This window comes from Lagopus leucura, unplaced genomic scaffold, assembly GCF_019238085.1.
Source record: "Lagopus leucura isolate 7727_CA_CO unplaced genomic scaffold, USGS_WTPT01 Super-Scaffold_100015, whole genome shotgun sequence".
NCBI lineage: Eukaryota > Metazoa > Chordata > Aves > Galliformes > Phasianidae > Lagopus > Lagopus leucura.
This window is the reverse complement of record NW_024962269.1, coordinates 10,627,629-10,640,258: the sequence shown is the minus strand read 5'-3', so window position 1 is coordinate 10,640,258 and position 12,630 is coordinate 10,627,629. Positions and strand designations below refer to the sequence as shown.

At 46.8% G+C, this 12,630-nt stretch overlaps 1 protein-coding gene across 6 annotated transcripts in view; it reads right to left on the bottom strand.

Annotated features, from left to right (window-relative positions):
• Window positions 1–12,630, bottom strand: part of NTRK3 (neurotrophic receptor tyrosine kinase 3) — a 178,058-nt gene that overhangs the window by 79,265 nt on the left and 86,163 nt on the right. For all 6 annotated transcript variants that reach the window (XM_042875619.1, XM_042875618.1, XM_042875622.1 and 3 more), the window contains one exon: window positions 2,339–2,527. In XM_042875619.1, coding sequence (XP_042731553.1) covers window positions 2,339–2,527 — 189 coding nt within the window. The remainder of the gene's footprint in view (window positions 1–2,338; window positions 2,528–12,630) is intronic.

Below are 12,630 nucleotides of genomic sequence, written 5' to 3'. Positions count from 1 at the left end.
ACACGTATATACATAGTAGAAACCCAGGATGCCATGAAAAGCTTTTGTTTGAGAGTGCTAGTCATGCATATGGGCAGGGCTCTGGGAGGGGACACTTGCATCAATCTGGGCTCAGCTGAAGCATTTTTGGACCAAAGAAGTTTTTCTCTCTCCAAATGGCAGGCAATGAAGAAATGTTTGTGTCCAGGTTCTGCACAAGTACAAGTAAAAACCCTTCATCAAGAAAACCATAGGGAGAACAGGAGCAACAAATATTCTCCAGCTCAGGTTTAAGTTGAGCAGAGCACATCAGATCAAACAAAGCCCTTACAGCAAAAGCTCCCCGAAGCATGCTTAATTTAAAAGGTGAATTATGAAACTTTCCAGCCTCAAGCAAAGCCACCAGTGAAGTCAGAAGTTTTGCCCAAGTCTCAGGGACTAAAATACAACACACTCCAAACCCAACTCTGCCCGAGGTCTCCAAGCCCTGGTTGCTGTTGTTGTTTTTGTCCTATGAATGGCAAGAAATTCCAAAAAAAACCACAAGATTTCAGTATGTCAGTCTTCATCCAGCCATGACCTGACTCTTTAGCACTTAAATGTAGCACCTCACTTTGGGATCTGGTTTCATCACCCTCTGAGCCCCAGGACACCCAGTGCACAGAAGTGAGCCATTGGTTGTGGATTTCCAGGATGTGCACAGTCATTGCTAGCACTGCATTCCCCCTGTGGCTCCTTCCAGCTCCAGGTGTCCCCCATGGCATGTTGAGCTCCTCATCAAACAACCCTGTGAAACTCCAAGGCCATCTTCCCCTCCACCCCATTACAACGAGACCCATGGGGTAATTGCTCAGTGCAAAATTCAGTCTTTTGTGTTTTGAGCTTAGCTGCTGCACCCTTGCAAGAGTACCCACATGCCAAAATGGTCAACGCATAAAATGAGTGCAGAAGGAGACAAAAAATGTATATACGCTCCTCCCCCCAAGCCATCAGAGTTTGTAAATCATTTTTGAGATGAGGTGTTATAAGCCATGTAAAATACGTAATTAACGGCGCAGCAAAACCACGCTGCACTCAGCTTCTCTGCTCCTGCCTAATCACTGCACTCCTCCCCCTTCTCTGCAAACAGACCAAATTTAGTGCATTAAAATGAAAATCAAAGGGAAAGCCGGGTGCGTTAATTGGATACACCCCATCACTCCGGCATTTGACGAGCTGTGATAACAACTCAGGAGCTGGGGCCAACTCACAGCACCTGGGGGGCTGCCCCAGGGACCCCCCCGATGGAGCAGAAGGTCCTTTTCCTTCAGCAGAAGGCTTAATGCAGGTGGGAGGTTGGCATCCTCCCAGAGCTGTGCTTCCAGGGGCTGAGTTATGTTTCCTGCACTCCTGAGTCAGCAAAGGGGAGAGCAGGAGGCGATTTCGGCGTGGCACTCCGTGCTTACAGCTGGACCATGGGAGATGTGGAATTATTGGGGTATTTTTGTTTTATTTTCTCTTTTTTTTTTTTTAATTAGATCTGGTTCTGCCTGGAACCAAGAAATGCCAAGTGGATGAGCAATGACAGGTGAAGAATGTTATCTGCACCTCCTGCATTGCATCTCAGAGCTGCTAAAAAGTACAGAAAAACTAAACTACTGACTATGAGCTGCATGTCGAGGCGGCTGCACCCAGCCCACAGAAAGGGACTCCCAGAAAACCATCCTTTTACCAAGCACTTTCACACTCAGAATTTAGGAACACAAAACAGAGGACCACTTTACCACCACCTGCTATCCTAATGAGCCGAGCTCACAACCCAGATTTATACAGAGAAACAGAAAAGCTTTACAGAAGCTGTGAAAACAAGTCCTTCAGCTTCTAAGCCTACCATTCTTCATCACCACACATCTGCCCCATCTACGGACACGTGTCCTGAGCTTGTCCTTGTCCCAAGGAGGCAGCCCCACAGCTGGGAAACTGCTGGAGGAGAAAGGGGAGGCAGGTCCTTTCCCCGGCCAGGATGGGGTCATGTCCGACCCCATAGCTCCTGCTCATGCCTTGGACACAGCGAGGCAGAGCCCAGCTTCGAATGGCACTTTCAGGCAAGGGGGGAAGGTGACTGGTGGGTGGTGGAGAGAGGGTGAAGGGAGGTGAAGGTGAGGGTGGAAAGTCTCCTTTGAAGCACCTACATGTATGTTGTGATTTCTGAGACCTGAGATTCACTTTGGTTTCTGAGCCATACCAAGACCCACTCTCCTCAATAAAAAAGCTTCTCTCCTTCCTCGTCATCTTAGCCTCTTTCTCCTCACCCTCCTTCCCCCATCCCCCAGCCCATCCCCTGGTGCTCGCGGGGGCTCCAGCCGGCTCGGGCACTCACACGTGTCTGGCTTGTGGCAGTTGTGACCTTGTCGGAAGTACTGGGGGTTCTCGATGACGGGGATGCGGGTCATGCCGATCACCACCGTGTCTGGGCCAGCATCCAGGGACGAAGGCGTCGTGATGCCGTGGTTGATGTGGTGGAGCGGGCTGGCAGAATCCTCCTCTCCGCTGATCACTGCCACGGGACCTGCGAATACCAGGCACATCCATCAGACACGAGATGGGAATGGTGACACAAAAGCCCCGCTGATCGTGAATTGCTGTGGGTCCGCCATCCTACTGTCCCACCCCATGATGATGAAGGAAACATATCTCACATTTTCTCTGTTGGTGCCAAAGTACCAGACTGACAATTCCACAGGGGTTAAGGTAAACTACAGGTGGCAACGCAGCAGAGGTGAACCCTGCACAAAGTCATCCCTGTGCTGGCACGTGGCAGAGCAGTCACTCTGGTGCCTGTACACTCTGCTGTTATGAGCTTGACAAAATAGCAAGCTTACACAAGAGAAACATTACTCCCAAAATTATCTGTTCTGCTCCAAACCCACACTCCTACATTTGTTGCTCAGCACATCACCAACCTTGTCTCCACTCTTCCAGTCCCACCCTGCCCTGCACACAGAGCCCTTTGATCGGGATGATACCTACAGGGATCCTTGATGTACTGCAGCAGATCCTGCTCAGTTCATGCCCTGCACACACAGGAGCCAGAGCCAGAACCCAGCATCACCCACCAGCTGCTCTCCCAGGTTGGCTCACCTGCCTCACAGCACCCACTTCCAGCCCCCACAGAACACAAACATCTCCATCACAAGGTAAAACCTTTTAATCCCCGCTGCAGCCTTTGGTGCTGCATAAACGTAAGATGCTGAGGAGCTGGGTGATAAGGAGACCACAATGCAACCTGCCTTACACTTTCACAAGGGGTTAAAAACACACTCAGCTAAAGATGTTCCTTATCTCCTGCCTGGAAGCTGCCAGGGACCTCCAGCAGGTCAAGCAATGATGAACAGAGGTGCTGCATTAAGGCTTCAAATCTATTCAGAGAGGCCTGTCTTTTACCTACATCACACTAGAAATACCTCTTTCCCATCAGCAATCTACTTCTAATTACACAATTACTTTATTATGTACCACTAGCAACAAAGAGGGGAGTCTTCAGGCCATTTTTTTGCTCTCTGGAGTCTCTGGGAGGACAGGGTGAATACAGGCTGCACATAATAACTCTGGCTGCATTAACCTCATCTAAAGGCTGCTCATTTTTGAGGCATCAAGTATTGTTTGTTCTTCCAAGTGGGATATAATAAAGCTATTGTGTAATAAGCAGAGTCCTGGCAGCCATGGCAGGTGTCTTATTCACAAGGAAAAGATCTCTGTCTTTATTGTGAATTCTTTCTGGTAGGTTCTTGTTTTTATTTAAGTTAGTCCTAGGACCCACATGGCTTACAGCTTCTGAGAAGCAAAGGCAAAACTCAACTCGTGCCACAAGATGCCTCTGTTGGGACTAACACACGCCATATTTCTCCAAACACAAAAAGTAAACAGATAATTTGTGCTTTGAAGGATTTCTGTTCACCCGCATTGGCAATTATTTACACGCAAACCCCAAAGACTGGGTTTTGTGTGGTGCATGTCTTCTTTGCTGGCTGGGCTGTGGTGGGAAGGGGCCACCTCCGCACTTCAAGGAACACTCCATAAAAACAAGTCATGAAAATATCATCTGAGTACCAATTTGTGTAAATGATTTGAGTAGAGACCATAAAGACCCACTGGTGTCCCTCTGGTGCACACACATTAGAAGGACGTGGCTCTGTTTGAAGGAGTAGGGCATGACCAAGGTGGCTGGGTATTTGTGAAACTGAGCACTACCTGCAACTACTGCCTGCTGTTCAGATGGCAATTTCCATGCCAATAACCAGGCTCCCAGCCTGATCTTTACATTTTCCATTGCTTTTTTCTTTTTTTTCCTGCAGCTGAGCTTCTATCATGCCTAGTTGCACAGCTCAAACCTGTCCAAGATCTCTTAGGGCGAAGGCAACCATGTCCCAGTTGATCCATATTTGCACTCCCAGTCCCCAGCAGATACTGGGTACTGTGATACTGTGACTGAAAGATCTTTCAGTCTTCCAGCTATAATCAAAGGTGGAAGGCATTTGCAAGATCTACAACAACCAAAAGTCAAACTCTGATGCTCCATGACCATCTCTGCCTCTTCCTATTTCTGCAAAAATGGGAAAATCCAAGCAATTGCAGTCAGGACTCCACAAGGCTAACAATCCATATAGAGATATTCTGTTCTTGCAATGATCCATGGAGGTCTTGGGAAAAAAAAAATCACCAGAGTCCTGAAGAGAAAACCACGTTGGTTGCAGTGTCTTAGCTTTCAAGATTTCATTAAGTACTTCTATCCACAGTTGGTAAGGACCTGATATGCACCATTCAGCAAATTCTTCCCCAGTATCCTCAACAGGGTATAACTGGATTAAAGACGCAACTTAGACCCGAGGGCATCTGCAAGCTTCCCCCATTTTTAATGATGTTGATGGTGGGAAGGGCATGGGAGTAAAAATCTGGGCAGCATTAACTCATACAACACAGTCATGGCTCCTCAGATGTTACATTTCCCACACTTCTTGGCACTCGCAGATGAGACCCAGCTCCCCCCAAGCACACGACTGCCCTCCCTCTCCTCCACATCTCAGACAAGCACCAGGCTCGCTTCACGAGCCTGAGGCAGACTTCAAAAACATCACTGATACAAGCAGTCACTGATCACTTCTATAGGTTTGACTACTGCTCTGACACTCAAATATATACCATTATCTGCAACTTCTATCTGTAACCATAAGGCAGCTACTTGCACTTCAATGTGTTTTTTAATCTCTCTTGGCAATATCATATATTTTTTGCTGCTAAGTAGGTAAAGAGGTTGAGTTTTTGATGTATAATGCTGATGAACGGCTTTATTTGGAAGAATTCTCACTGGTTTCAGCAGAGGATTTTCCAAGTAAGGTTAAAGGGAAAAAAAAAAAAACAAAACTGGAGTAGGAAAAGAGTACAGTTTTTAAGATTTAGGTTTATCTTCCACTTGGCAGAAGAATGGGAGGAGGACACAGGAATCAAGCCAGTTTTGTACTGTAAAAATGTAGAATAATAGTCAAAGGTAGTCTGGGGCAAGTCCTTTTGTACAGACCTGAGATCTAAACGCATTACATGAAATATTTCTGCAGCTGTTCTGAAACGACATCTAAAGAGCAGTGCAACAGATTTTTGTGTGGATAAATCAGGCTGTGCTACAAACACACTGCAGATATTCAGAATCTATTTGCTAATATTTTAAACAGCTTCTGTACGTTCCGAGCATCAAACGTGTCACGTCTCTTCTTTTCTACTCACCACTCTTCCCTGTGGCTAAACTGGAGTTTGGCATGGTGGTTTGGTTCCTATCTGTCTGGAAGCACTATGAAATAAGTTATTTATTGTTTTAGTCTATGCCTATGAATCTTCTGGTTCATTTACGGTGTTACATGGACAACTTGTTACTTAAGAAAAATAAAGCACGTAATAATAATAAATAGCTTAAGGAGCCCTTGTTTGCATGATCATATCATAATGGTAAATTATTTATCAAGGCTAAGAGCTACACTTTCTGATAAAATGCAGGCTCGGGAATATAGCAGATTTTATAAATAACCACAGATTAGAGAAGATAATGGTCACTTCATACAGATCTGTATCGTAATGAATGCTTCAAGGCAGACAGGTGAAGAACAACAAAAACTCCAGCTTGCTATCACAGTAACCTCTCCAAAGTAGCAAAAATGATGGAAGGTGTAGAAAACATGACCTCCAGGGGAAAACTGAAAGAATTATGCTTTGTGTTGAGAGAAGAAGGCTGCAGGGACACGTGATAACAGCCTTCAAATATGTAAAAGGTTGCAGCAAAGAGAAGTATAATAGCTGTTCTCCACGTCCACTGGGGATAAAACAAGAAATAATAGGTTTAAATTGCACTGAAGGAGATCCGGGTTTGAATGCCTCCCCTAATGCCTAGCAGCATGCATGGCTGAGCACTGGGACAGATAACCCTGGTTGCTGCAGGGGCTCTGCCAGCCCACGAAGGGAAGGATGGAGCAGCACAGCACCAGGACCACGCTCCCTCCATGTGGTTTCCACAAAGGACAAATCCATCGTACACCAGGCCATGCACACAGCACAGGACCAGAGCAATCCCCCTCCCTCCAGCCATGCATCCAGGAGCTGTCGGTCAGAACGTCATTTCTGATCAAAAATGATCACTGCAAGAGATAATTGTGCCGTCCGCATTTGCCCGTGTAATATAAAGGAGCCATATAATTAACTTGCTTAATTAGGAACTGTATATGACCCATAACTAGGAAGGAAAAAAAAAAGCTCTCCTGGTAAAGTGGGTCACCATGCGTTGTGCAGCAGCATTGAAGCAGACCTCATTAAACTCCAATATATATTATATATAAAATCCCCTCCTCTGATTTCAAGCCTCTGTTCGCCCTTCCATATTTCCCTGATCTTCATCTTAAATGCTCTTCTTCAAAGGGCCAGCACACAATCCCAAAACAGGACTCAGACCTATCCATCCACACGCACACGTTCATTTATGACACAGACGCAAGACCCAAACTTCAGCTCCTCAGAAGCAAATAAACAAAATGTTTAAAAAATTCCAACCTTTTGCTGGAGCTGAAATCAAACAGTCCCCCAGGGCTGCTCTCTGCACCAGCAAGGAAGAGAACTGAAACTCATAAAACAATAAGTGAAAGCACAACAAATACAATTAAAACTCTGGCCATGCTCAGAGCGAGATCACATTTACTGTCTCATAAAAAGAGCCTTGTCCTGTCAAGGCAAACAAAAGGAAATCAATTTCTTAATATTTATTGGCAGATACAGGCATGGGGCCAAGGCAGCACTTGCAGGGACCTGCTTGGAGCCAGGCTGCCGTGGGCTCCAGCCATTCCTTGCCCTCCTGTAAGGGGAAAAAGCCACCACTTCTCATCCCTGGGGATGTCCTTCCAAGTGTTGGGTTGTCCATCACCAGATTCCTTTTCCTCTGAGTGACAGCAGATCTCCAACTTGGGAAAGGCTCAGCATCCCCTTGCCCATACCAGCTACCAGCATGGAGCATCATACCCAGCCACAGTGGTGGAGGAGATCCCAAGCCTTTCCCCATCTTCCCATGCCTATTTCTTTTTTTAGCCCTCCCCCCCTTTCCTGGGTTTGTTTATGGACCTTAGACACAAATCCTGTAACACTCACAGTCAGGAATGGAAACATTAAGATCAAATCGTACAAAATGTAAAGTCAGTGCACATGACAGCACAAATGCATAAATTCAGCAGATCAGGCAACAGAAAATGTTTACAGTAAAAATGATGAGACAATCTGATAATTAAAAAGCAAGGCATCCCACAAGCGGGGGCCATGTGTGACAGCAAAGCCAACCAGCACTGGCAGGAAGACAGTGCAAGAATGTTTGCGTCTAGGTTAAAGCTCCCAGCCCAGGTGTACTGAGCACTTCTCCTCAGAGCTCACATAACCTGGCAAGAATTGGTTACACAAACAATATCCAGTCACCTTCCATCATTACCCCATCTGATCTCCTTCATTTACAGCTCAGAAAATGATTTCTGGAGTCCCTTGCATGTTCCCCGTGAGATACAAGGACCCAGCCAGGGTCTTGCACATCAACAGCTGCAGAGAAACCCCTCTCAGTGTTATAGAAGGAGCAACACACATTGGCCTGTGGAGGATTCTGGATGTACTCTGATGATGGCTGAGTGGCTGCTGGGTAGCAGACCTGCAGCCTTACCCTGGATTCTCAGCTTATCACGTTTACATTTCCCCCTCAGCCTTTCCTCCTGACTTTGCCTCTTGGTGTTTTCCTACCAAGCCTCCCAACTTCCACCTCAGGGGCACCTTGAGCTCCAGCATGGGCTTTACGAGGAGCAAGCCAGGCAGCTGCTGGGTAGAGGCCACAGCAGCGCCCGTTAATCTCTTGGCTCACTCATCCCTATCACAGACACGCCGTAAAAATGATATAAGCATTTCATTCAAACACCACTGCAAAGGGAGTGGGGAAGAGCACAGGGCCGATTGATTTCCAGTATGTCTGCTCTTTACCTCCAGGTATAAATACAACAGCAAAATCAATCGGAATAACATCATATCAGCTCTCTAATCTCTTCTGTTTGCAAGATGCACTTTATATACTGCAGCATTTCCTACAGCTTGCCTACAGGAGGGCCGAGCCCTTTCCCACCCCAAAACCTTGCCTTCCTGGCTTGAAGGGAGATGTTCACTCTCCGGCATCCCTTACTGTTTGCTTAGGTTTGATGGGCATCTAGGAGTGCTCAGATGCACCGTAGGGACACTGATATGGGGACACAGGTGAGGAAGCAGCAGCATATACTATCCCTGTACTCCTAGCACCCCATGGCTGTGTTTATAGCCCCGCAGTGTTCCTCCTTCTCATGGGCACCCAACAGCGAAGAGACCCCACATAAAGCACCCAGTGCTGCCTGCTCAGCAGCTCAGCACACACATTTTCTTTCCACATTTCCAATTTATAATCAGCCCAAGGCTTTTATCCTTCCTCCTGGCCCCCAGACACTGCAGGGAGAGACTATGACAAACTGATAAACATATTCCCCAAGCCCTTGCTTGGGTGAATGTGCAAATGCAGCATGAGGCTGGAGAAAGGGCTCCCAGCAAGGCATCAAGGGGTCAGCTTCTGTAAACTGCAGTTCAGCAGAGCTTCAGGACTCAGCACGGAGGTGATGCTCTCTCTCCCTCTCATCTCAAACCAGACATTGGCTGAAAACTGCAAGATGGAGCAGAAAGCAGAGGTGGTTTGAGCTGCTCCTCAATCTTATTCTGCAGTGGGACCAGTCAAAGAACATGCATGAGCTGTTAAGGCTGTGGCAACTGTGTCACCTTCAACACTGCGGCCAACATTGGGTGTAGGTTTTCGGGAAGCACTACCTAACAGCTCAACGTGGATCCAGCTCCTTCCTTAGCAATGGGGCCATCAGCAATGCCCTGTGGATGGGCTCACCACCAGCTCCACCACACCTGTTGCCCACTGACCAAGTGTACTACGTGTGCTGGGAAACACTAAAATATCAATCAAGAGCTACTGACGGCCTCAGAGGCAACAGATGAAACTGCTCCTGCCCAAAGGATTTTTCTGACCATTGCCTAGACCAGCTCTAGTTAATAAACACCACGTATGTCCTCATCAACCTCCTTGCCTGGATCCCCCTCCCACCGCACCCCTTCCTGTTGCCAGATCAGTCTTGGACTGTCTTGATCTACTTGGAAAGCTTAACCGCCATGAAAGCAAACCACTCGTCCTCTGGCTCCGATCTCTTACTGAGATTAGTGCCAATGGAAGTGTCGCTCTCAATTTCATAATGTTATTGGATGGACACAAAACTGGGCCAAGTCCCATATTCCTGATTGGCCATCAAAGTGGTGGGGATTATGGGTAAGGAGACAGGCAGCCCTGACAGGAAAGGCAAAGGCTCAGGATCAATTACCCTGACAAGGCTATCTCAGAGCCACATCGCTTTGTGCTGACACCAGGGCCTTATCCCTGGAGCCCTGCAGAGGTTGATTTTGCCCGGCAGTAACCAGAGCCCCTGCAAACCCAGGGAGCTGCACATCCCCTCTCCAAATATCCGATTTATGAGATTCCCGAGACACCGAGGGATTGTGCTGTCATTACAGGACATTAATTTTCAGGCCTCCCTTATTTTGGTTTAATATTCTGTCAAGATAAAAAATCACACATTAAAAAATAAATAAACGCCCTGCTCTGCATTGCTCAGAGGTTGCAAACGGAGGGAGTGCTCAAAATGTAAAATACCTGGCACAATACATGCTTTGTCTTTGCTTTGCGTTACTGTTTTTCTTTTCCTGTTGGACCATGAAACTGGTCAGCACTGCCATCTGGTTCTCATGCAGCAATTAAAAGTGCTCTTAATTTTTCAGAAGAAAAACAAAAACAAAAAAAAAAAAAAATAAAATAAAGGTTTTGGTTGTTGGCTTTTGGTCAACTTCTGACCTTTTTACCTTTTTGTTTTTAAATGAAATTATTATGAAAACATCTAGTGCTTGATCCAGCAGTTGGCAACCGTGCCTGCGGCAGGGAGGCTGGGACCGGATGATCTTTGAGGTCCCTTCCAATCCAAGCCATTGTATGATTCTATGGCCAAGCAGTTGAGGCTGCACACAGCAATGGAATGGGTTCACCTCCCATGGACACAGTGATGCCTACTCCCTGCCAGCAGGAGAGCAACTGCATCTGCTCAAAGCACAGTTTTGTAGACCCAAACTTAAAGTCAGGCCCATGATATTTACTTTCAGGCCAACACACAGGAATCCTTATACAGCCAACAACAATAATAAAAGCCAACCCCTGCGACCACGCTTTACCTTAGTTCACGTGTGAGAACAAGCATTTAAAAACTCTTCTCCTTTCAGAAAGCTCATCAATTCTTTTTTCCTTTCTTCCCCAGCCCTCCTCATGTTGATCCCCAGCAGTGATATCAGTCTCTCAGATTTATTCTATCCTAAGACAAATAGCGCATCCCTTATAGAAGCAAAACATGTTTAACTTGTACAGCAGTTTATATCCTGAATCTATTCCTGTAATATTATGAGACTCTTCTGGAATATAAAATCCGTGTCAGAAATATCCACAAACAAACTCACAAATCCTTTTCCCTGCTGCTGAGCAGTGGGAACAGACACGGGGCTGCAGTTTGGGCAGCCCAGGTGTTCCCCAGGCCCAGCAGCAACATTGGTGCTGCCAAGCTTCTTTGTAAGCCCAGGGAACAGCATTCGCAGACAAGAAAAATCACATTAAAAAAATAAAAGTAAAAATAGTGGTTTTGCAGGTTTTCCAGAGCTTACCATAAACTTATGTTGTAGGAGTCGAGCCCTGGCTTGCCTAAAATCAATCACAGCATCTATGAACTGGTGCTTCCCTTCTAGGTGCTACCCCAAAATTTATATTCCTTGGTCATAAAGGTGGTGGCTTGCTTGAAAGTCACAGAGGAGGCCCCTAGAGACAAGCTCTGAAACAACAGCTTTCCAGGAGTTGGCAGCACACCTGCAGAGTATTGCCAGCTCAAGGTCTCCGCCTGCCCTTCTGGGACCACCATCGGGTTTGAGAGGGCTCCTATAGGCAGGAAGTGCAAACCAAGGAGTCGTAGAGTCATTAAGGTTGGAAAACAGCACTAAGATCATCTAGTCCAACCAAGCAAGTAGGGGATGAAAGGCTTGGAGATGGGGAGAGGGGCACAGGGCAGCTCCCCATCTCAACAACTTGCCACATTATTTATACACCAGCCCAAACAATCCCTTTAATAAATTAGAGAACTATTCATCCATCCTCACGCTGCCAGTTAATCTGTAATTCAGATAGATCAGTCAGAAGGCAAGAGTCCAGCATATGAAATGATTAATTCCTCCAAGGCCTGAGGAAATTTCCCTTTATAAAAAGCGTTGCACGCTCACCTTCTCAATGCTAAGCTACAGTCACAGACGTGGCTACCATCAGAGGTCAGAAAGGAGCATCGCTTGCATCTAAATACCAGCACCAGCAAATGCAGCACCTGTCAGAGCATCGCTAGGCGCTCTGCCCCAGACACTGCACCTCTCAGCACCTTCCTGCTCTGCCAATTCTCCAGTGCCCAACCAGAATCACTCTGCCTCTTACCACCCTCTTGTCTTTTCAAGACAAGAGGTTTTTTTAATGTAGTAAGAATGTAAAACATCAACTCGAACAAGCAGCCTGCTCTGCAGAAATGAAATATTCACCGATTCCAGTAGGTGCCCAAGGAGGTTGGGAGTACCTCCCATCTCCCATGCTGGAATCACCCCAGTTCCACCTCTGTCCTCTACACCACCAAACCATGACACTGGCATAAAAGAAGCTGCTATATACCAGCCTAGATATTTTGCAGGTACCAGCAGCATCCACCAAAGAAAGGGAGCTTTAAAGGGAGAAGAGCCCTGAAGCTATCATGAGAATATAGCTCCTTGTGCCAGCAGTGGTCATGGCCTGGGGCAAAGCAAGAGAAACACTTGGAAGAAGCCTCTGGCTAGAAGATACCAGGGAGGAAGCCATGCAGATGGAACAGCTTCAGAAAAGGAACGAAGGTGGGAGTTAACCAGATGGACACGCTGCCGCGGGCAGCAAGAGAACAGGGACAAGTCATACATAGCTCCACGTGAGACCAGAGG